This window comes from Pipistrellus hanaki, assembly GCF_964339955.1.
Source record: "Pipistrellus hanaki genome assembly, chromosome: 9".
Classification (NCBI taxonomy): domain Eukaryota; kingdom Metazoa; phylum Chordata; class Mammalia; order Chiroptera; family Vespertilionidae; genus Pipistrellus; species Pipistrellus hanaki.
In genome coordinates this window covers 47,006,873-47,031,474 of record NC_140511.1, presented here as the reverse complement: position 1 = coordinate 47,031,474, position 24,602 = coordinate 47,006,873, and the positions used below count along the sequence as shown (strand labels likewise).

The following is a 24,602-nucleotide window of genomic DNA, read 5'->3' as shown; positions in this document are numbered from 1 at the left end:
TGGCCCGGCAGAGATAACAAGCTGAAGATGTGGTCAGGCAGAAGAGGCTACTGAGGGAGGCTGTTTACATGAGAAAAGAGACCCATTATTACAGCCACAAGAGCAGAAGAACCAGAGGGCAGGGCTCCTCCTGGCTCCTCTGGTCCCAATCACAAGAAATACGTGTTTTTGTTTTTGTTTTAAATCCCAAGTAAAAACAAATAAGCCCTAAGAGACAAAAACAGTCATTCACTTAGTGTATTAGTTTCCCATCGCTGCCGTAACAAATTAGCCCACATGAATTGGCTTTAAAATTTTATTCTGTTCCAGTTCTGGAAGCCGGAAGTAAATATAAGATGAGTTTCACTGAGCTAACAAGGGATTGGATCCTTCCAAAGGCTCTGCGGGGAAATCTTTTTCTTTGCCTTGTTCAGCTTCTGGTGGCCGCTGGCATTCCTTGGCTTGCAGCCCCTTCCTTCATCTTCAAAGTTCATCGCTCCAATTACTGCTTCTGTCACCACATTGCCTTCTTCTCTGTCTCCTCCTGCATCCCTCTTATAAGGGATATTGTGATGTTGGACCCACCTGACCATCCAAGATAGCATTCCCATCTCAAACACTTTAACTTAACCCCAGCTACAAAGTCCCTTTTGCCGCACAAGGTAGCATTCCCAGGTTTCTGGGATTAGAACTTGGGTAGACTTTGGGAGCCATCCTCTATATCACAACTTAGGCTACACAGCTAGCACCTAAGAGATGGTCATTTGTTGAAGGGGTAAAATGGAAATAAATACTTTTTCAATGTCAAAAAGCTAAGTGAAAGTCCACAACAGCCTGGGGACTGTTTAGAGAGCAAATGCTCATTAAACATCAAGTTGGTCAGGGTGTCGGTTCCACCAGGGGAGTTCAGCAGTGAGGGGACGTGGTACTGCCCAGGAGACGCTGTCTTGTGGGGCAGAGTCTCTATATACTTCAACCGGGACAACAGATGTTCCTTCTTCCTTATTTTCAACAAGCACTTTCGGAAGGCCTGTTCTTTGCCAGGCCCTATTACCAAGCTGGGCTTTTAGAGGGTGAGAGGTACTCAGAGTAAACTGCAAAGGATTAGAAGATACCGGTAAGCTAAACTCCAGGCAGTAGGAGAGCAAGTGAGGGACTCATATAAAAAGTGTGTGTAGGAGTGCTGAGGAAGGAGGGACTCTCTGCTCTGTCAAAATTACTGGGAGTCTAGATAAGTCCAATAAGCCTTTTACCCTGCTGTAAGATTGAAAAGGAGGGTGTGCTGTCTGCCTCTTTGTTAACATGGAGGACTGTGCAGGGAAAATGAGAAGGGAGAATGGAGGGAAGAGGCAAACTACTAAGAAAGCCACAGGAAAAGAAGAGGTGACTTTTAATTCCAAATGCAAATATACTTTTGATTGATTAAAAAAAAAAATGACGTTCGTGCTTTCATTCATGCAATAAATATTTATTGAGCATCTAAAATATTGCCAGACACTATTCTACCTTGGGTACGGCAGGAGTTGAAACAGACAAAGCAAGTCTTGGCCTCTTGGAGCTGCCAGTATAGTGGAGAAAGGGAGTGAACAAGTAGGTAAGGTATGTATAAGATGTGATGGTAAGTCTTACGGAGCCAAATTAACCAAGGAAGCAGCATAGAGCTCTGATGGAAAGGACTGTTCTGTCCTTTAGTATTTACGGAGCATCTACCACGGGCAGTGTGCTAAATGCTGCAGGGCAGAGATGAATCTATTCATTCAGGACAGTCCCTGTGCTAAACCCTGGGGAAGCCAGCTTTCTAACCTCAGTAGAATTTCCAGTCAAATGTGAGAATCAGTCCTTTATTGATTGAATCTTCAAGATGTATAATTATAAACTGAAGTAAAAGCTATGACTAGAATGTAATGTAGACATCTACTTAAATTGGGGACAAGAGCAAGCATCTCTGATGAAGTGATATTTGAGCCGAGAACCAATGAATATATAAGAATGGGTGATATAAACACTCGTTATAAAAGATTATAATTAGAACAGGGGTGGGGCAACTAGCTTAATGTAAGGGAACAGAGAAGCTAGAACTAGACCCGTGCATATATAAAAAGTGATATATGACAGCGATAGCATTGCAGGTTAGTGGCCCCAGGGACAAGCAATTCAATAAATGTTACCAAGACAACACGTTATCCACATGGCAAATATTGAATTGGATCCCTGCTTCAAACCATATACAGAAATCAGTGTCAAATGGTTGAGAGACTTAAATGTGGAAGGAAAAACTTTAAATTTTATCAGAAAAAATATAAAATCTCTTTAGAATATTTGGTAAAAATAGGCAAGTTACAAAAAGCACTTACCATAAAAATTGAAGATTAAAACATATGACTACATTGCAATTACCAACTTCTATTAGTCAAAATACATCCAGGAAGTGATAGAAGACAGAGAAAAAAAGAAAGGTAAGATAAGTTGCAAACTGGGAGAAAACATTTGTAAATCCTATAACTAACAAAGAAGTAGTCTTTAAAATATATTAAAAAAAAAAAAAACCAGTAAGAAAATAAGGTACAACTCAACAGAAAAATGGGTACAAAGCATTAACACAGATTTTTTTTTCCCCCAGAAAAAGAAATTCTGTGGGAAATAAGCACATGAAAGATATTCAACCTCTGTAGGTTCACAGGCCATCTCTTTACACTGATTATATTGCAAATAATAATAATAATAATAATAATAATAATAATAATATATCTGACATTAATATCCTGGCACCTACAGGTGTTAGGGGAGGTGTCCATTACAAATGGGCCTGTGGTGTGTGTTTGCAGGTAGGGGTAGGTTAATGAGATGGAAATCTATTGCTTGGCTCCTGTCTCATTCATGTCCAGGAGACAGGAATTTATCTTTGCCACTGGGATAGGTGAACTGATGCGGGAGCAGAGTGAGCAAGATTCTCAAATACACTGTGAAGACACCCCCTTAACCGGCATGCCTGACATTCTGCTTCCCATTTATTACTGGGTACCTGTCATCTCTCTCTCCCAATAATAAATGAATGAATGAGCACCTTGAATAATGTCTTTTTTTTTAACTGGATCACACCTCTACCTCACCCTTACAAACACTTCGCCCTGGACCAGGCTCAGACCAGGAGGATAGGTAGATACATGCTTCTTAGAATTGGCCTAAATACCTGCATCCCTTCCCTCCCACCCAGACGTCCAGCCTCCCTCCAGCCAGCAGAGGACAGGGCGCCCTCCATCGGGCCAGCTCAGAGCGTGCAGGGAGAAGACCAGGCTGGAGAGGGGGCCACGTTACAGGTAAGGCCAGGGATGCTTCTCCAGGAACGAGGAAGCCCCAGCAGGGGAAGCCCCTGGATATGCCGCTGGCCCCGGCGGCGGCGCGGGGCAGGTGCAGAGCCAGAGTCACGCGAGAAAGAACCTTCCAACGCCGCGCCGCGGGCCGGGGGTCACCTGGCAGCAGGGCCCCGCCGCGCGCCGCCGCCGGCCGGTCAGGGCACGCGTCGCCCGCCCCGCCCCGCCCTCCCCTCCCGCCGGCGTCCCTACCTGCCCGCGAGGCTCGGCCGTCGGTCCGGCGGAGCTGCAGGTCGGCGGCCCCCAGTCAGCGGGCCCGCGGGGTGGGGACCGCGCCCCAGCCCCGCTTCATCATGTTCGGCGACTCTTACCGGGTGGGCTCCCGGGGCAGGGCGGCCGGCGGGAGAGGCGCCGCAGACCGGAGGCGGGCGGGGGCCGGGAAAGCCCGACGGCGTCCCCGGGGTGTTGCGGGGGGACGGGGAGAGGTCTGGGGGCGGACCGAGGGGCGGGGAGGCGGGTGGAGGGGGCGCGGGGCGTGCGGGGCGGGGCGGGGCGGGGCGGGGCGGGGCGGCGGGGCGCCGGGCGGGCGTGAGCGGTGGGGCCGGCGGAGCTTTCCCGAGTCTGGCCCCCGGGGATCTGCTTAGGAGCAGGCGGGCCGGGCGGGATGGAGTTGGACACAGGGCGGAGGCTGACAGGGGAGTGCTGTGTCCTCCTCCTCCTGCCTCGGAGGTGTTGGCGTGTCCCCAAAAAGCTAAGATCACGGCCGAAACCGGTTTGGCTCAGTGGATAGAGCGTCAGCCTGCGGACTGAAAGGTCCCGGGTTAGATTCTGGTCGGGGGCATGTACCTTGGTTGCGGGCACATCCCCAGTGGTGGGTGTGCAAGAGGCAGCTGATCGATGTCTCTCTCTCTCATCGATGTTTCTAACTCTCTCTCTTCCTCTCTGAAAAAAATCAATATAATATATATTAATTTTTTTTTAAAAAAAGCTAAGATTACGGAGCATCCCAGCTCCTGCCCTACACTGGATGCCACTGGATGCTGGGAGCAGTGGGGGGGAGGGGGGGAGGGGGGGAGGGGGAGGCCAGCCCTCCCCTGCCCAGCTCTCAGCCAAGCTCACCTCTGGAGATGCCACACCCAGTCTCCCTCTCTAAGTTCTGTCTTTGGGGGCTGTGTGGCCTTCATTTCAAATTGTATGTCAGAAGCAATGCCGAAGTCAACCGCTCCACCTCCAGGAGGGGACGCCCAGGGATGGCACCCTTGGCTGTAGCGAGGATGGAGGAAGATGGGCAGGAAGGGCCTGGCAGCATTAGCACTCCCAGGCCATCTGCTTGGCGGGGCTCAGGAAGCCTGAAACATGCCACCTCATCTGACCTGCAACTGACCCCACTCCCACGGGTGTTCCCCACCCCCCACCCCCCACCCCCCGCCCTCCTCCCTTCTTCTCCTCCCCCCCCACCACTCAGGCTGCTTTCTCTTTTAGTGTCTTTCCCTCTGCCCAGTTTCCTTCAGGCACACCCCAGCGTGTATGCATTGGGTGTGGAGAAGGCTCCTGTGTGTGCCTGAGAACTGTCCCGCCAAAGGCAGGCAGGACCTGAGGTGCCCTGCTCGCATTGTGTCTGGCTAGGACAAGGCCCTGATCGTTACCTTCGCCGCTGTCGTTGGGCTCACGGTGCTTCTGTTGGCCCTGAAGACCATGAACTCAAGGAGGAGGCAACTTGCCATCACCTTACAGAACCCCGAAACCAAGTATCCGCTGCCCCTGATTGAGAAAGAGGTAATGGGTCAGAGGTAAAAGAGAGGAGGGCAGAGGGGTGGGAAGGTGCTGAGCTGGGAAGGCAAGGCTGTGGGGCAGACATTCAAGGCCTCACCGCTGCCATTGTGTGTGTGTGTGTGTGTGTGTGTGTGTGTACCTGGAAAAGCACCAACTGGGGCTCCTATCCCAGGCAGCTGGGCTCCCCAGCGCAGCTTCTAGCAAGCGGACAGAGCCTGCCTTTGTTTTCTGTTTTATCAGCAAATCACCCACAACACCAGGAGGTTCCGCTTTGCACTGCCCTCAACAGAACATGTTTTGGGGCTTCCTGTAGGTGAGTGGTGTTTGGTTTCAGGCCTCCTCAAAGATTTTGGTTTATGTTCCTGAAGGTATTGGAAGGACTGGCAACCTCCAGTGCCCCTTCCCTCTTACTCCTGCCCCTTCCCTCTTACTCCTCCCCCTTTCCCTCCTCCCCCCCTCCTCTCTGTCTCTCTCCTGGTCTCTACCTCTGTCTACATATCCACTCCCTTTCCTGTGTACAGTTTCTACTCCCTCAGGCACCCTGGCACAGAGCTTCCTCTGGCTTCTGTCTCTGAGCATCTCTATTGCCACTTCTGCCTTCACCGCTGATTGGCTGAAGTCTCCCTGTGAGAGCCAGCAGAAATCTGAACGGCCCAGCCCATCACGTGGCCTGGGGTGTAGTTGCGATCCAATCCGTAGGTCTCTGGCCACAGCTGGTCCCTTCAATTCCACCCTGGAGGGTCAGGATGACATGGTTCAAAACTTCACTGCTGCCCCTCAGCAGAGCCATTGCCCAGGAAGACACAGTGCTCTTTCTAGAATTTCTGGTCTGCAGGTTTTCAAATCCTGGGGTTTTACATACCTGTGAGCCCAGGTGTTCTCTGTGCCAGGCAACAGGTTACAGCTGAGGGCCCTGTGACTCATTCGCTGACCCCAGTGGTGCATCCAGCTTAGGAAGAAATGACTTTGTGATGGCAATATATCTTGCTTTAAAAGAGACACACCCCTTTCTGTAATTTTTTAATGCTCAGCCTCCAACAATGAGCTCTGCTCATTTGACACAGTGAGCCCACACTAGCTAGCAACAGGTTTCCTGTGAGTGAAGCTGACAACCACACTATGATGGAGGAGGGCAGGGATACGGTCCCCAATCATAGAGGTGCTCAGAGAGATGATGTGACTTGTACAGGAGTGACACACGGAGTGACAAGGACAGGCCTAGCATTCCCACATCCTTCCCTGCTTGGCCCTCCTCCCGTGCACTCTGCCCCACTATGCACCCACCCACCTCCCTGAGGCTCAGTCCTTTAGGGGAGTTCTGAGTCCTATTTAGGCTAGCCACGCTGACTTGCCGTTTGATGCCTTTTTGTAGGTAACTATGTCCAACTCTTGGCCAACATTGATGGTGTCCTGGTGATCAGGGCATACACACCTGTGTCCAGTGATGATGACCAAGGCTTTGTGGACTTAATTATAAAGGTAAATGGTGCAGGCCCCCCCTCCCCTATGTCCAGGTGCCTCACCCTCACAAGCCTATCAGGGTGGTGGGGTGGAGAAGAGACTCTTTCCCTAGACAGTGTCCTTTAACAGTGAAGCCACTGACCTGGTGTAATCTCCCGCCCAAGTGGCTCCAATCGTGAGTGCAGGGCACTTTCTGCATGGTTTCCAACAGCAAACGTGTAAGGTGTGTGCGGTGGTGGTTTGCACAGCCTCTGGTCTGAGGCTCTGCAAACCAGACTGCCTTCTTTTTCAGATCTACTTCAAAAATGTGCACCCGAATTATCCAGAGGGAGGGAAGATGTCTCAATACTTGGACAACATGAAGATTGGGGACACCATTTTTTTTCGAGGGCCCACTGGGCGCCTGTTCTATCACGGGCCAGGTACTGGGGGTTCACCCTGGGACTCCCATGGGGAGGAAGGAGATTCCTATAGCAGTTGCATTGTTCTAGGAAACGCCTCGGATTTGAGTCCCATGGATCACACACTCTTTCACATACCATTTCACAAGCCTTGTAGGCGCCATCCAGCCAGGGGAGTGGTTATGTGTTTCCTCATCTCTGTATCCCAGCACAACACCTGATGCATAAAAAGTAACCCACTACTGTTGAAAAACGGGTGGATGGAGTTCACACTCATTCATTTGCTCCCATATGCGTCACTCGCTCGCTTGCTGCTGTGGGTGGGAGCGCTGTGCGAGCTCCCTAGCCACTGGAACCTCCCTCCTTCCTCAGAAGAAAAGATCCAGGATGCCCCGCAGAGGCCCAGACTCCATTCCCACTCTGTGCACGGGTGCACCGGGCTGGCCACGGAGGTCGCTCTGGCTTAAAAGGGTGCAGCCGCACCCCCCGAGAAGTCCCAAGGAAAGGCCAGTGCTGTTTTGCAGGCTCTCAGGCAAGGACTCTAGAAGTGAGCAGCATCCTCTGTGTTTCCAGGGAAGTTTTCAGTCAAAGCATACAAAACGAGTAAGCCCGAAGAAAAACGAGCCAGTCACCTGGGAATGATCGCTGGGGGCACAGGTAAGAGGCTTCTGAGGGCTTCGTCCTAGGTGAGCCCTGAGCCGTTTCTGACCTTGGAGTCCTTGGATCCTAGAAGGGGAGATGTGAGTGAGTCCTCCCCTGGCTGATTCAGACGGGAGTGCGGGTCAGTGCTAGGCCGTGGCCCTGACCCTGTGCACCCTGCTTCCCTTCACCAACACAGTGGGGGAGGCCCCCCAGGAGCCCGGGGGAGCCGCTAAAGTCAGGCTGGGGACAGGGATGAGGCTGAGGACCAGGCTGGGGAGGCCCACACGTGGTCCCCCAAGGACTCCTAGTTCCAGGTCAAGCCTCACCCCCGTCTTTTTATATGAATTTCTGAAAGAAGAGAACAAACATGTAAGGAGAACTACAACTAGCCAGGCACCGTGATAGGCACTTTTAAAAACTATTACAATTACTCATCACAAATGAGGACCCTGAACTGCTCAGACAGGTACTTGAGAACCACCCTGGTCAGATAGCGGGAGAACTGGGCATGGAACCCAGTTCCCAAACTAAAGCCAATGCTCCTTCCATCGACCATATGAAAGTGAGAAAGGGAAAGCCAAAACGAAGGGCAGTTCCCCACTGTGAGTTTTGGGGACCGAAGTGAGAAAAGTAGACCTGGGGTCCGGCTGCTCCAGACCAGGGACTGTGGGCAGCCGCGAGGGCGAGCTGGCCTGCCGCACACTGTGTTCCAGGGATCACGCCCATGCTGCAGCTCATTCGCCACATCATCAAGAACCCGCGCGACAAGACCAGGATGTCCCTCATCTTCGCCAACCAGGTCAGTTTTGCTGAGTCTGCCTCGGGCTGGCCGGGGTAGGGTGGATGGAATGTCTGCAGAACAGGGCTCCACATTCTCCCAGCCCGCACTGAGCCCAGGCTGCCTGGTGCCTGCGGCTGTGGGCGGGCCGGTGGGCTGCTGCTGGCGGTGGAGAAGCTACATCCTGGCCCGTTTCCCCACTTGTTGCTTTTTTCAAACTCTTGTCTCCCCAACCAACCTAAGCACCCTGCTTTCCTTCCTTTCTTAGTACTTAGTTCTATGGTAATCTGAGTATAAAATCATAGCAGCGCTCCCTGCAAATTTTGGAATATACAGAAGCATATAAATATTTGACTTATTGTCTTTTTTTTCTCTGCACACTCTATATGTATTTACAGTTACATATATATAGTTGTGTGGTTTTTTTTTAGTCAACATTACCATACAGATATCTTCTCATGAAAGCTCTTTATAAATATTTTCATTATGGTCTATATCAAGTTGCACCATCATTTACTAAATATTTAGTAAATATTTAGTAAATATTTAGTAAATCAATTATATATATATAATTGATTTTTTACAGAGGAAGGGAGAGAGATAGAGAGCTAGAAACGTCGATGAGAGAGAAACATCGACCAGCTGCCTCTTGCACACCCTCTACTGAGGATGTGCCCGCAACCAATGTACATGCCCTTGACCAGAATCAAACCTGGGACCTTTCAGTCCGCAGACCGATGCTCTACCACTGAGCCAAACTGGCTTCGGCTCATTTACTAAATCTTCTACATTCAGATTGTTTTCAGTTATAAATGATGGTGATGAAGAATTGTACCTTGACTTGGTCACTTTTGGATTATTTTCTTAAACAGAATCACAGAGATGGAATTATGAGGACCAGAATGATGAGTTTTAGGACTCCAGGTCTCTATGTAACATCTCTGAGCCTGTGACCAGTTTCTTTAGGCTTTGGCTTGCTTTTCCCCACATGAGGCTCCAGCCTTTGTTTTTCTCGTTAGCTCTCCAGTGACCGAATAGCCAGTCGCTATATATTTAAGTGACCAAATAGCCAGTCACTATGATGCGCACTGACCACCAGGGGACAGATGCTCAACACACAGGATCAGGCTCCCTCCTGTCCGGATTGGGCCTGTGGGGATTGGGCTGAACACAGCTATCCGACATCCCCTGAGGGGTCCTGGATTGTGAGAGGATGCAGGCCAGGCCAAGGGACCCACCCAGTGCACAAATACATGCATAGGTGGGGTCCTTTGGCCTGGCTGGTGATAGGGGCCAATCCAGCTGGCTTGGGGGAGGGACCACGGGAGGTTGGCTATGGGAGTACACTGACCACCAGGGGGCAATTCCTGCATTGATCGTCTGCCCCCTGGTGGTCAGTGAGCGTCATAGTGACCGATCGACTGGTAGTTTGGTCATAACGGTCACTTAGGCTTTTATATGTATAAATACAGATTATATCATATCATATCATATATCATATATCATATATCATATCATATCATATATCATGTCATATTACTATATTATATATCGCTGCCTTAGCCTCTTCCATTCCCTCCAGAAGATCCTGGGCCCACACTAAGCTCGTTTCAGCTGGGTTTGCTGAGCCTGGTGCTCAGTGTGGTTGTGGGAGGTGGGGCTGGGGCCTCTGAGGGAAGCCAGCCCACTGCTGTGGAGCCACGGCCTTGCAGCTGGAGGCAGTCACCCAACGGCCCAACTCCTGCCCTCACAGGAGAGGGTTTGTTGTGCAGGAGCAGGGCCTGTGGGGAGCACTCCACTAGAGTTTGCGGCAGCCGGGCCAGGAACATGAACATGCTAACCCACATACTCCATCTGAGGGATCAGCAGGAAGTCTCTGGAGGGGCCGTGCTCAGGCTGCTTCCTTTTTAGACAGAGGACGACATCCTGATGAGAACGGAGCTCGAAGAAGTTGCCACAACTCACCCGGAGCAGTTCACCCTGTGGTACACCCTGGACAGGCCTCCTCTTGGTACGAACCCCATTCTCCCCGCCATGGGCCCTTGACCCACCTCAGGGCTGAGTCCCTGGGTGTGTGTGTGTGTTTATTAGGACTGGGCTTGGGGGTTGAGAACTTGGGCTCTACCTCCCACGGAAAATTCAGGAGTTTGAAGAAGGGGAGATTTGGAATGACCTGCTTGCAAAGGCGGTCAAGGGAAGGTGTCCGACATCTCAGCAGAACGTCACACACTGCACCGAATAACAGGAGGGACACCGAGGCACTGGGCCACCCTGAATACCTACCTTGCACTCCGCACACATCCCATGGAGGCGTCAGGCCTCTGACCCCTTCTCCATCCTCGGCCGTACTCACGGCAGGCAGACTCCAGCCAGAGGCCTCGGAGCCTGGGACCTGGAGTAAACTGCTGCCTGCCCAGGGGTCCCATGTCCTCCACTTCTCTGCTTTCTGCAGAGAACAGTGGTACACACTTCTGAGTCTTGGAGAGCAGCCTGGCCTCCCTCTCCCTGGCTTTAGGGACAGTGAGAGGCCTGGGGCCAGGGTCTCGCCCTGGCGCCTCCCCAGCTCTCCTCTGCTTACCCTCAGACTGGAGATACAGCACTGGCTTCGTCACCGCCGACATGATCCAGGAGCACCTGCCCGCTCCCAGCAAGTCCACGTTCATCCTGGTGTGCGGCCCACCACCCCTGATCCAGACAGCCGCTCACCCGAACCTGGAGAAACTGGGCTACCCCAAGGACATGATCTTCACCTACTAACACCCCCTTGCTCTTAGCGAACGCCCCGGCCCCTTCCATCTGACTCACAGTGAGTTCAGCGTCACCACGTTCGGAAGTGCCTCAGGGCACCCTGGGGCTTACAGGAGCCCCTCTCCTTGGGGTGGGCCTAGGAAGGGATTAAGGGGCTGGAGACGAAGTGGCCTCCGGATCCTCCTTGCCTGGGGAGGCTCGGAGGGATGTCATCCTAGCACCTTTCCCCTTGGCTCAGTGAAATAAACGTCAGTACAAAGCAGAAGCCCAGGGAGTGTGGCTCTGTGTGGGACCCGCCAGGCACTCAGAAGGCCCTGGCCTGCCCTCCGTGTGCACTGGCTGTGTGTCCATGGGAGGGCAGAACTGGCAAAGGTGCCAGGGCAGAATTTCGGAAGAATCCAAGTGGGGTCATGATAACGCCCAGTAATCTCTTTTGACCGCCACCCCCCCATCTCCACCCCCATACACATTTGTTTTTATAATTCTCACTTGATATTTTTTTCATTGATTTTGAGGAAGAGTGGAAGAGGGAAAGAGAAAGAAATATTGATGTGAGAGAAACACATTGATTGGTTGCCTCCTGCAGGGACCCTGATCAGGGGAGGAGCCTGCAACCGAGGTATATGCTCTTGACTGGAATCGAACCTGGGACTCTTCGGTCCACAGGCTAATGCTCTATTCACTGAGCCAAACTGGCTAGGGCCACAGTGTTTTGTTTTTAAGGTCAGACCTACGAGAGGGCTCAGGCACCCACCATGAGCACCCGCCCTTCTCCTGCGGGAGACCCTTGAAGGAGGAATGGTGTTAAGAACACACATGCCAGGGCAGTGGGCGGACCCACGGGGTAGGAGGGCTCCAGGAACCCTAGACACCCTGCACTTTGCACAACAAATGGAAGCAAGGGGTGAATTTTTGCTGGCATCCTCTGAATGCCAGGCCCTGTTCTGGTGAGGTGGGTAGGGGTGGTCACAGGCAGAAGCTTCTGAGCTTGCGAACAAAATGAAATTCCAGAAGCTATTCCTTAAATCCTTCCTATCACTAACTCCAAAGTCTATATAACTCTTACCATCTGATGCTCATGGCTAGGACATGCTCCTGCTCTGTGACCTGTGAGGGGGTAGAACCCCTTCTGCTCTCGATTTTGTTTAATTCTCATAACAAGGCACAGAGTCTGTGGGGATTCTGTTCTTTAAGTTATAGAGGAAAAGGAAACGGAGCCTCAGAGACAGAATTACTATCCCCAGATCGTTCAGCCAGCAGGTGGCAGAGGTGGGCTTTAAACCTGGGTCTGTTTCATTTTAACTCCCTTCCCTTCTCACAAACACTGGCAGAGCAGCAGCATCGCCAGACCTTGATTTTGCTGGACTTCTTACTCAACACATATATGGGTTAGTGATGGGGAGAGGGAGGGCAGGCTACAGGAGAGAGAGGGACACTGCTCTAGGGAACAGCTTTGTAGCACCCACAGGGTGGCCTCCATGGGGTACCTCCCAGCGGGCAGTGGGGGGGGCTGCTGGGAGGCAGCCAGCCCCATTCCTCTGTGTGGTCAGCATGTCCTCAGGGAATCCCTTCCTCAGAGAAAGATACTCTGCATGACGAGCAGATTCTACGCTGGGATATTTTTCTTAAACACAAATGTTACCTGCTTTAACCTCTTACTCGTCCCCACCTGGCTACCTGGGTCTCCAGGATAAACTCCAGGGCCTGGCTTACAAGGCCTTTCCTGATGTGGCTCCGGCCGGCTCACCAGATTTCTCTCTCCCCCGGCCTCCCACTCTCACCCCTTCTCTGGCTCAGCAGTTCTCAGCTAGAGGGGATCTTCCCCCCAAGGACTATTTGGCCGGCTTGGGAGACAGTGTTGGCTGTCACAGCGGGAGAAGAGTTGCTATTGGCACCTAGAGGGAGGCCAAGGGCTCGGCTAATTGTCTTAGAGCACACAGGACAGCCCCCAGGACAGTAAACAGCCCAACGCAGCAGTGCCGGGGCCGAGAAACCTGTCTTCACATGACTTCCCAGGATGGGCCGAGATGCTTCAGGTCCATCTGTCCGGCGTGCCTGCCCCCTTGGCAGGGTCTTGGGGAGCCTGCTTCATCTTTCAGAACTCAGTGATCACATCTTCCTTGGAGCCTCTTTGGTCCTGGCCCCCAGTCCTGTCCTCCATTTGAAATAACTTGCTGTTGGGGCTGAAGGGACTGCTACTGGTGCCCCTGCAACACTCTCCTGTTTGAGACCTGTGAGCCCTCTCGGGACCATCTGCACCCTTAGGAAGGACCTTGGCGCTCTACCCCTCCTTGGGTCCAGCACGAAAGGCACTTGACCTGCACACACAAAGGAGTGTGTGTGTATATGTGTGGTGGTGTGTGTGGTGGGGGCAGGGAGGGGTTTGCAGCATGGATCCCCTGTGCCCTGTGAGGACCAGGATCGGGCCTTACAATGGGCGTAGAGCCCACCCACAGCAGGCGTGCAGTGAGTCTGTGTTGAGGGTGAGCATGCTAAGGGAGAAAGACCACGGGTTACTTCAAGGTGAGCCAGGAAGGGACACAGGGGCCTCCAACCGAAACACTAGTGAGGGATTCCTGAAGGAGGCCGTGTCTTCCGGGCCTCAGCAGGCAGGACTTGGCCCTGTGGCGGGAGCTGGGAGAAACACACACCCACAGTGAGGGGAGAGGGAGACAGCAGCGCAGGCGTGGGCACAGGGTCCTGAAGGCTGAAGATTCCAAAGGGCTGGGGCGCTGACGAAGGCTTTTGCGCTCTCCTCTGTGGTAATTCTGGAACTGGGGAGTCATTAGCCAGAAGCCAACAGGCTTAAAGCAGCGCCGAGGGAAGGTCACTGGGGATGGGGTAGAGGAAGTCTAGAGGGGACCACATAGGAGAACAGCTGTGGAATAAGATGAGAGGTGTGACTGAGCTGGAGCCATCACAGGGGGATGAGGGGGCCAGTCACCAAGGGCAGAGACCGGCTGGGAGGGGACTGTGCGGCAGGGGCAGGGGCTCTCTCCTGAGGTGGGAGCTGCCTGAGGTTCATAGGCTCCCCTGGAAGATGGAGTTGCTTTGGAAATGAGATCCCCAAGGTTCTTCCACTAGGGTGAGCTGTTTGACCAGACAGTTGCATTGGAAGGTGGTGAGGGAAAGGCTGGAAGCTGGAGGGGTGAGGGAGGGAGAGAGGGTGTGTGTGTGCTCTGCTTGCCCAGCTTCACGGAGAACCTGAGACAGGCTTGCTTTGCAGTGGAGGGTAGGCTGAGGGCAGCCAGGGCTGGGAGGGAGTCTCACCGCTCCTTTCCTCTTCTCACCCAGATCCCTCATGGGACCAGGTTCCTGTGAGGGGGAGCACGCGCCTCTGTCTGGCAGCGCCCAGGGAGGGCCCTGTTAGCCTCTGGCCCAGCTCAGTGACCAATCGCACTCAGAGGGTGGTCTCAGCACTTCTCCAGAAGAGCCTTTATGCACGCTCAGCCCCGCCCTTTGGTAGAAGAGCCCCCCCGTGTCTCTCACTCGGTCCCTGGCCACCAGGAATAGCTGCGTCTGCACCCACATCTCACGGCCTCCACACAAAAGGGGTCACAGCCACATATAAAAGTACAAAAGGTATAAAAGCTGCGGCGAAGGGCACAGCACTGTTGAAGATGTGGGGCGCTGGGGCCACATCTGTCCAAGCCCCAGTGCCCTGCCGCCAGCACCCACGTCCCAGGCGCCCGGCCCGCCTCCGCCTGGCTCTGCCGAGGCTGTGTGCCAGCTCCCCGCTGCAGCAGAGCCTGGGGTCCGCACGCGCCTGCCTCTCCGGCTCTCCGCCACGAAGTCACCTCCAGTCCTCGGAGTTGGGAGCAGCCAGGGGAGAGTCGTTCAGCATCTGGTCCTGGTTCAGCATGGTCTGAAAGGTCACAGCCGAAGGTGCGGTTGGACGGGGTTTGGGTCAAGGCAGCTATGTGGGAAGCAGTGGGCACTAGGGGAGGTCCCACCTGACCCTATAAGTTCATGGTGCCCCAGGGACCCTGTGCATTGGGTCAGATCAGACAGCATGATCAAGATGATAAATTGCTTATACCGTAGGTCAGTGGTCAGCAAACCGCAGCTCGCGAGCCACATGCGGCTCTTGGGCCCCTTGAGTTTTTTGCAAAGCCCAGCTTAGGAGTACCCTAATTAAGTTAATAATATAGTTTAGGTTTAAAATATCTGGCTCTCAAAAGAAATTTCAATCGTTATACTGTTGATATTTGGCTCTGCTGACTAATGCGTTTACCGACCACTGCCTTAGGTAAAGCTGCTATTTTCAAGGCCCCAAGAAACCTATTAGAGGTGAGAAGGTCAGAGCTGAGTGGTCATTTAGGTGGGTGAGACAAGAAAAAACAACTGAATAAAAATGATCCCACTTGGATTCAGGGAGATGTCCTCTGCCCTGATCACACCCTTGAATACAGCCTTTATAACCTGTCTCTATGGGAACCAACAGGACCTAAACTGTATGGGGCCCCCACAACGTGAGGTGGGGATAGCCTCTTCCTGCCTGTTCTAATCTGCCTGTGCATCTTGCAAGGAGGCTAATGTTAGCTTTGCTTCACAGAAACTGAAGCTCGGAGGGAGAATGACTCTCTCGACTTCCCCACAGGGGCGTGAACCAGGCTAGCCTCACTCCCGGGGTGCTCCTCTCCCCGAGACCAGGCTGCCTGCTGGACACAGCAGTATGTGTGCATGTGACTTGATATTCAGGATGTCAGAGGCATGATGAGACATATGTGGGGCCCAAGGGCAAAGAGGGTAGAATAGTGCCCACCAGGCCAGAGGTGAGGCGGGGCATTGGGCTGACTGGGCAGGTGACCAGAGCTACTGAGCATCTCGGTTTCCTCACCAGCTCTGAGTCTGGGAAGAGGACCTGAGGCCTGGTGTGCTTTAGTTGGTTTTTAATCGAGGTCCATAACCCTCCCCAGGCCCCTGAACTGCTCAGGCCCAGCAGCAGGCCCGTGGAGAAGGCATATGCACCGCCTGCTGCCTAAGGGCTGGCTCAGGCTCTGGCCCCAGCGCCCAGCACCCTCCTTTGTTCTCTCTGCACCACCACCTCCATCCCACCCGAGAGCTGCTGATGACACAGGTTCTGGAGTGGGGACAGGGCCGTCCCAGGCCTTGTGCACCACCTCACCAATCTCATCCCAGCACCTGTTCTGTGGAGAGCGTCAGGGTCCTACCGTGAGGCGGTGAATGTCTTGGGAGAGGAGCCCTATCTGCGTCACCGTGCCTTCTGAAGGTGCCATCTGTAAAACGGGCAGCGGCCCGGTCAGCACACGTGGACTCCACTCTGACTCACAGAAATGGCATGCGCATCTTCTACAGCTTGGGCATGCTCCCCTCCGGGTGCAGACAGGTGTGGGCCAGGCCCTGAGAGCACATGCCACCTCTGTCCCCGGGGAAACACGGAGCCTCCAGTGTCCCACACTGCCATGCACATGCTCTCCTGGGTCCAGCAGCAGCCCTTTCCTATATGCCCAAGGCTCTATTTCCAGAGCAGAGAGGAAGGCCTTCAGGATGCTGAATACACAGATGACTTCTGGCACCAATAGGACCCCGGACTCCAATGCCCGGCACAGGCACAGGGAGCATCCTCAGGGAGGATTTCACAGGTGGGAAAATGGGGGCCCACACGGGGATGAAGGCCTTGCTTGTGCCCACACGGAGAATCAGTGATGTAATTCCATGCAGTTTGAAAACAGGCACATACAGGGATACCCTCCCAGGGATGCAATAAGAAGTAAGGGATAGCCCAGCTGGTGTGGCTCAGTGGTTGAGCATCAACCCATGAACCAGGAGATCATGGTTCGATTCCCAGTAGCGGGTGTGTAGGAGGCAGCTGATTCAGGATTCTCCCTCATCATTGATGTTCCTCTTTCTCCATCTCCCTTCCTCTCTGAAATTAGAAAAGAAAGGAAGGAGGGTCAGAACCTGCCCTGACTATGGTTCTACAACGTGTGGTACCCAGGGACCAACCTCTAGACGCACCTGCCACTCAAGGTCCTAGGCACTGGCATCAAACACCAGCCGTGCCAGCAGGTGAGCTCGTCCATCTCTCACTGGCCGAAAGTGAGGGGAGACTAGACAGAGGCCATGGCCTGAGGTTACAAGTAGTTTAAGAAGCAAATCTGAGCACTGGCTCCATCTGGGACAGAATCAGAGTGTCCTCAACGGGGTCACAATGAGGCTGTTAGGCTTCTGCAGATGAGGCCCTGGGGGACCCAGTGGAGCCAAAAGCTGCCCTGGGCAAGCTGGAATCTCCTGGGCAGGAGCCCAGGCGTGTCTCTCACGCAGTCCTTGGCCAGACAAAGCCAGTCTGGAAGACCCATTATCAGTTAGTCAGCCTCTAAATCAGGAAGCAGGTCTTTGCAGCCCTGCCAGCACAGGCGGACCAACCCCCACGGTGGCTAGGGGCCCAGCTGGGCCCATAACAGAGAAGCTGGCAAAGCACATGAAAGAGCAGAAAGTCCTGCCAGCAAGGCCACCTCCTTGTCTCCCCACCGCCGCCTTCACTGGGTGGCCCACGCCGCCGAAACAGAAACCAACTGTGGGGTCTGCACGTGAGATGTGACCTACAGTCAGGACATGTGTGTGTGAGAGACGAGGGGGGTGGAGCCTGAGACCACAGGGCCACCGGCCTCCTCTGAAGGATTTTGGGATGGGGGCCCTTCCCTGGCTCTCCTCCTTGTCCATGACACTCGGCAAATCCATAGTGTGCATGGCGAGGACCCGTCCTCCGGCTGGGTGCCGCTGGTGGTCACACGATGCAGGGGGCAGGACTCATCTCCAGATGTGCTCGGCTCTCTTCCCCACCAAGACTAAAGACGTGCTGTATGGTTTGCTTTCCACATAAATACCGTTTTATTACCAGGAGGAAGCGACCACCTCTGTAGTAAGGCACAGCACAGGGACCTTGTCGTGGCGGCAGAAAACCCTGCTGCTGTCCCTGGGATCCCAGCCGAGACTGTGGCACAGGCCTAAGGCACTTGAGATTGCCCTTCAACTGAAGCACAGTGGACGGGCCCGGGAGTGAGGCCCTGGCGATGGTCCACGGTCTCAGGACCTGTGTCCAAGCTCGTCTATTCCCACGGGTGCTGAAGATGGGGCACCGAGAAGTACTAAAAATGTACAGGCTTCTTTTAGTGTCTTTCCCCCTGAGTGAGAGCACCTTTAGCAACCGTTCCCAAAGTCTGGCCCCTCAGCAAAGGTGCGACTCCATGCCCTGGCCACCCTCGGGGTTCGAGAGACAGGCCCAGGGGAACACGATGGCTGAGTGTTCTCTGCGAGCCATGCACACGCACGGGGGTGAGATGCAATTATGTGCTGACACACACGGTGTTACTGTGAGTTCTCAGGGTGCACAGAGAGGACAGGTGACAGGGGCATCAGCAAATCTATCCCACCTGGTCCAGCCCATCCACTTCGGGGGCATCGAGTGGGCCGGGGCCCCGGTAGCCACTGTAGACCCTGTCACCGACGCTGTCACTGGGCTCCATGGGGCAGATGTAGTCCGTCGATTCATCAAACTTCTTCTTCCTTATGTTTCCAAAATGTGAGAATCCCAGTTTCCTTGGCTAAAACACAGCAAACGCAAGATTATGAGGAGATCGTCAAGCTGGGATGCAGATATGACTGACCATACCTTACACGGCAGGCCTCTGAGAAAGATGCAAGTCAAATGCTTCTGGAAAAACTCTCTTAACCAAACAGAGCCCCTGTAAGCAATATCTATGCTGGGGAAAGACCAACAGGTAAATGATCTCATGTGGAGTGCTGTCCCCCCAAGACTCCACTCCTGAGACACATGCCTCCTGACCCAGCAGGGATGCTGGCATTGCCCGGGGACAGGGATGCCTAGAGCCCTGCCCCACCACAGCTGCTGGTGCCACACAGGGGAGTTCTCCTTGCCCTTGTGGAGCCACAGGGGACAGGCCTGCTGGCCCTCCTTTCCCCCCTCCAGCTGCGCCCAGCAGTGTTTCCCCAGACACACTTTCTGTCCTGCTCCCTTGGCGAAAGAGGTCTGGGAAGGACCTGCTCTGAGGACCGTGTGGCTCAGACAGGTCAGATGGGCTTGGTGGCATTCTGAGAGCCCCATTACTTGGACAACTGGTTAACTATGTGCCAGCTGCCAAGGGGAACACTCCTGTAGCACAAAACTGGGTTTGACTGCAGGGAGCTCAGGCCTGGGAAAGTGAGGCAAGGTAGAGGACAAGCTCCTAGCCTCTCGAGAGTAACTGCTTCCTGCACGTGATGTCCATGTTAAGCAACCCGCACTTGGACTCAAGTGTGGCCGGGAGCTAACACGCCAACAGTGAGACCACAGCAGAGCTGAGAGAGCTCCTGGTCCAGGTGCACGCACGGGGTTGGCCCCGGGTGCTGGGTCACGGCTGTGCAGCACGAGGGCAGGAGGAGGGCCGCCGGACTGCCGTAGAAGGTGTTGCCACTCACCCGGACTTTGGCTGTGGTGGTCAGTGGTGTGTAAGCTGGTGAGGTCATTTTCTCCCGCTTCTCCTGTTCAGCCTCAGGACCAATCAGAGCATTGAATTTTGTAGTTAGGTGGCGTCTGAGGAGCGTCTTTTGTGGGGGGATGTTGAGAAGCATAGCCAGGGTGTCCCCAGTGAAGCGTGGCTCCAGGATCTAAGAAGAAACCAGACAAGCTGCCCAGGGGTGACGAAGGGGCTCCAGGTGATGACTAAGAAATGAGCTCCCCCACCACTGCGGGCCTGGGTGCGCCTGCAGAGAACAGCTGAAGCTCGCACTTGACCTGTGTCCCACGCCCCTCTCTACCTGGCCCAGAGCCTGGCTTTGAGCAGACACTAGCACAGCTGCTGACCGATCATCTCCTTTTCACAGACGAGCAGAGAACTGTGACTTCTTAGATAAGCACACCTCCCAGACTCCACTCTGGTTGACATCCAAGCCACCCCTTCATATCCCTGCTGGCTTCGCCACTTGACAGATCTGAGTGAAGATGAGGACTGTATCACGGCAAGCAGGAAGCTACATTTGGAGGGGGAATGAGCTGTCCTCTCTGGCCCCCATGTTCTATAGGAGGAGGTAGAGCTGAGGGCTGATTCTCACCCAGCCCCTTTCCCCGGAACTCTCTGGTCTGTGGCTAGGCAAGTCCTTCCAGGGGCCGTCTTGCTTCTATGAGGTATATTAATTCTCAACCACAAATTATCAAAAACACTTTGAGATTTCAACTTGTACAAGGATTTCAGGTGAAATATCAAATATTTTTACTAGGACTGATGTCTAGCCCTGAAGAAAGCAATTCCTGAATAGCCCAGCTTTCACTGAGGCAGGTGGGCTGGTCCAAAGAGCCACTCACAATGAGACCTCCGTGGACGCCGCTCCCACGAAGGTTGGGTGCATACTCCGCCAGGTCCACGGATCGCAACCACTCCATCACCCTGTGGTTGGACCACTGCACAACTTCTGAAGCAGAAAGGTTGCCCTGTGACGGAGAAGAACCATGAGATTAGGTCTAACCGACCCCACCGTGGCGCTCTGTGGAGCAGTCCCCGGGAATGAGCCCGCCCCGGCTGCCTCGCCAGAAGACAAGTCCCATGCCCCCAGGGACTCAGGTGGCAAGACCAGTTGCCCGAGAGCATTTCCAGTTTCCAGGAAACGGAGCTCTCATGGTATCAGGCAGGATATTCTACACTGAGCTATCCGATTCCAGAATCCTGTTATTCCCTAACTCTCTGGTTAACTTTGGAAACAATAGTCCCCAAGGGCACAGAGCCATTCATTCAGTGATTCAACGTAACCTTAAAGAGGACTGTCGATTATGAGCTGAGTGTTTTATAGACAAACACATCTCCCTGGCGTGGCCCGATGTTTTAGGAGAGCACACACTGAGATACTTGTGCCTAAGTGCCCTCCAGTGGCAACGGGTCTTCAAAATACCCAGCATGTGCCCATTGTACAGAAAACTTATTTGCTGAACAGGGAAAAAATAGGTGGTGGAGGGTAAGGGTAGGTGTTGTTAGTCCCTCAGAGTCAATCTTAGAGCATTAGACTTAGTTCCCAGGAACATGGGAGACGGGGTGTAGTCACAGCCCGTTAGCTTCAGGGCCCACCAGGAGCTCTGAGGTTCACGGAACATGACCAGGGACTCCTCCAGAATTTGGGTTGCTGTGTTTAATGACACAGTTTATTCTCTAGAAAAAACCTGCTCATGGATCCCCTGTGCACCCAGGACTGGAGGTCAGTTAATTTCATATCTACGAATAGGGAGATCTAGTCCACAATGTCTGGTTCCTTATGGGCTCCTCATCTCCTCTCCTCTGCCTCCTTTGACACCCATATTTGTTTTGCCTCTTCCCTCCCTCTCCTTTGCACATTTCCTTATTGCCTTTCGTTATTATGATGGCTGTGCAAGACTTGCTGCCCCCACCCTCTTGTCTCCCCAAGGGAAGGTGGGAACTTGAAGGTCTGGTGGCTCCTGTGGGGCACAAAGTGGTCTATGCTTTGTGCCTCACAGGAGCCACCAGACCTTCAAGTTCCCATCTTCCCTTGGGGAGACACACACTTATGCGGGCCAGAGGGCGGGAGCAGCAAAGTCTGAAAAGCAGCCAGTTTGTGACGATGTTACTCTTGTTTTCTTATACCCAATCTTACAGATGTCCTAGTTCTGGGCTACCCAGATAGGTACGGTCCAGCCCTCACCTCATCAGCTGGCCGCCGGTGCAGGCAGTGGGGGTTGAACTTGTTGACGTGCAGCACGTGAATGGCACATTTGATGCTGAGATGATGTAGTTGGCTGGTGACTTTTAAAAAGAGTAGGTCATTCTGGAAGAGGAAAGTTTTGGTTGATGAACCAGAGTTTCCAAAGTGACAAAAGACCCCCCCGAGGTCCCTTCTCAGACCAAACACAGACAAGCCCACCACATCTAGGCAGGTGCACGTGGACACACCAACAGCTTTTCTTAGCACGATGGTTCGGATTTGGCTACTTGGCACCCCTTATGTGACAAACACCACGATTTTCAGACCGTAAGAGTGTGAGGGAATCAAGTTTAAAATAGCCACCCCAGGGACACCTGAGCTGAGTGCTCACAGGGACGAGTGAACTATTGAAAGGGAAAACCCTTACCACAGTCAGGTACTGCAGCATGCGCCCATCAACTCTGGATTCATGAAACTGGTCTTTGTACTGGGGTAAGCCAATATCATCAAGCCAACCTGCAGAAACAGGAGGAAACGGGTGAGTAGGATTCGAGAGAATGGGAGGATGTGGGTGCCAAAGGAAAGGGGGCAGCAGATGCTCATTCTGGAGTTCCGGCTGTACTCGCCATAAGGTTTAGTAATCCATCTGCCTTCCCCAAGGAGACAGCGTCTTTGAGACACATATTCCCAGGGAAACCGTCTCCCCCGAGGAGCTGCCAGAGACATAATGCACAGAAGCTTGTCCTTACGTGTCACCCAGATGTGGTCCAGGAGTGCAGACTTCTCCTCCTGCTTGGTGTTGATGGCTTTTACTGCTAAAACCAGCTTCTTCCTGTGAAGAGGGTGCTTAATTCCCAGCTCCTGAAATTGAAAGATGAAGACAGATGTGAATTTTTGGCGAGCAGCTTAGCCTTCAGAGGATGCTGTGTCTGGGTGGAGATATTCCACCTGGGTGGCAGCAGAATCCCGCACAGCAACAAGGGATCAATTTGCAGCAACAGAGGGAGTCTGGGCCTGCTTTGTCCACTCTGTTGTGTGTAGAGTGGGGGGTGGGAGAAAAGGGGTCCAGGAGGATTGGGGCACCTCCCAGGCATCAGTTTGGGGAAAGATGGGAATCTCCTTGCCTGGAGGCTCAGCTCTTACCTTTTCCATGTCCTGAGGGGTAGCGGTCAGTAAAGTGTGGCCAGAAGTCACCCACTGTCTGGCAAAGATCACGTACTGAGCCAGGCCGAAGTCCTCCAGCCACATGCACACGCGCTCCGTATTCCACTGGGCGAAGGGGGCATTGGGGTCACTGGGAAGCAGGAAGACAGCACTGTCTGTGAGTGGGGGGCCTGAGGCTCCCTCTGTACATAACTGAGCCTCACAAAGAGGGGGGCTATGTTTTAACAAATGCTCCCCACCATGGGATCTAGGTGAAAAAAATTCTACACCCTCATCTGAGGTGGTCTCTAGTTTCCGGTGGTGGCAGCTGGTCTGAATTAAAGACTGTAGCTGCTGAGAGCATGGGGCTGTTACATGATCCTTGTGAGGCCGTGATTACGTGTCCTGTGGTTCACACACATGTGCACACGTGCCTCAAGTCCAGAGTCCTGCCCCCTTAGGATGAAGAGCCACACTGAAGCATGTTTTCCACAGGGTTCAACACCACTTTTAGGGAAACACTCAGGAAACTAGGAAAAAGGGTCAGTTCTCTAACATTAAAAAACAAACAAACAAAAACACTCCAATCAACAACAGCTAATACATAATGAAATACTAGGGGCATTCACATTGAAGCCAATAAAAAAGCAAGCCTGGCCAGCGTGGTTCAGTGATTGAGTGTTGACCTATGAACCAGGAAGTCACAGTTCAACTCTGGAGTTACAGGCTTGATCACCAGTGTGGGATGTGCAGGAGGCAGCTGATCAATGACTCTCTCTTATTATTGATGTTTCTATCTCTCTCCTTCTCCCCTCATCTCTCAAATCAATAATATATATATATATATATATATATATATATATATATATATACATATATATATGTATAAATATATATACATATATATTAAAAAGTAATACTTTTTATCAGTACTAATATCAACACTAATAACTGAGACTTGTAGTCAGTATAAGAAGAGATGAGATCAAAATAAGAAGTATAGCCATTAGAAAGGTAAAAATAAACGAAATCCACGCCTTTCAGAAGACTATCAATCTTGAAAACCCTAGAGCACTCAGTAAGATGGCTAGTTATAAAATACACACACACATAATATTTATGACATGTATCAGTCCACAATTTTCTTTATATGATCAGTGCACAGACACTAACATTTTTTGTTAAAATAATTTAAAATCCCACTCATAGCAACCAAAATGATAAAATGTCTAGGAGCTGCCTTTTCAAAGAATGTGTGGGTCCTGAGTCACAACCTGTGGGTGCGGGGGGAGGTGGTAACTGTAACATCCAACTGAGCAGCATAAAAAGACATGAATAAATGAAGAGCCAGATCGTGTTTCTAGACAGGATGCCTGGGTATTACAAAGCCGTCAATTCTTAGAGACATCAATTTTTCATGTAAAGTGTGAATATTAATGGCACACTTAAAATCCCCATAGAAACTTCTTTCGGGAGTGAGAGGAAAGAAATTGACAAAGCAACTTTATATTCATTTTAAAAAATAAGCGGTGATTTATGGAATATATAGAAGGCTCCTTCCAAGAAAGGTTCCTTCCAAGAAAGTACCCCTAACATGATGGTTAAAAAAAAAAAAAAAATTAATGCCTGGTTGAGTTGTTAAAAAGGAGTGATTTTCTTAAAGGGCCAGAAGGATAAAAAACAAAACAAAATAAAAAC

General features: G+C 52.5%; 2 protein-coding genes across 7 annotated transcripts in view; one reads left to right on the top strand and one right to left on the bottom strand.

The window, feature by feature from the left end:
* PPFIBP2 (PPFIA binding protein 2) overlaps positions 1–24,602 on the bottom strand; it is a 203,521-nt gene that overhangs the window by 92,215 nt on the left and 86,704 nt on the right. For 2 of the 6 annotated variants that reach the window (XM_084894165.1, XM_084894168.1), the window contains 9 exons: positions 22,905–23,055; positions 22,511–22,622; positions 22,189–22,277; positions 21,762–21,884; positions 20,419–20,544; positions 19,536–19,724; positions 18,491–18,661; positions 16,268–16,333; positions 14,662–14,958 (listed from right to left, as the gene is read on the bottom strand). In XM_084894165.1, coding sequence (XP_084750291.1) covers positions 14,887–14,958; positions 16,268–16,333; positions 18,491–18,661; positions 19,536–19,724; positions 20,419–20,544; positions 21,762–21,884; positions 22,189–22,277; positions 22,511–22,622; positions 22,905–23,055 — 1,099 coding nt within the window. In that variant the 3' untranslated portion in view covers positions 14,662–14,886. Of the gene's footprint in view, positions 1–7,557; positions 7,652–14,661; positions 14,959–16,267; positions 16,334–17,904; positions 18,662–19,535; positions 19,725–20,418; positions 20,545–21,761; positions 21,885–22,188; positions 22,278–22,510; positions 22,623–22,904; positions 23,056–24,602 lie in introns of those variants that run through there. The other 4 variants (XM_084894163.1, XM_084894164.1, XM_084894166.1 and 1 more) reach the window with 4 other exon arrangements.
* On the top strand, positions 781–13,910 carry CYB5R2 (cytochrome b5 reductase 2). Its single transcript, XM_084894245.1, has 9 exons — positions 781–3,296; positions 4,917–5,066; positions 5,304–5,376; positions 6,436–6,542; positions 6,817–6,946; positions 7,499–7,582; positions 8,281–8,366; positions 10,257–10,356; positions 10,930–13,910. Exons 1-9 carry the CDS (start codon positions 3,036–3,038, stop codon positions 11,100–11,102), a joined length of 1,164 nt encoding a protein of 387 aa, XP_084750371.1. The 5' UTR covers positions 781–3,035; the 3' UTR covers positions 11,103–13,910.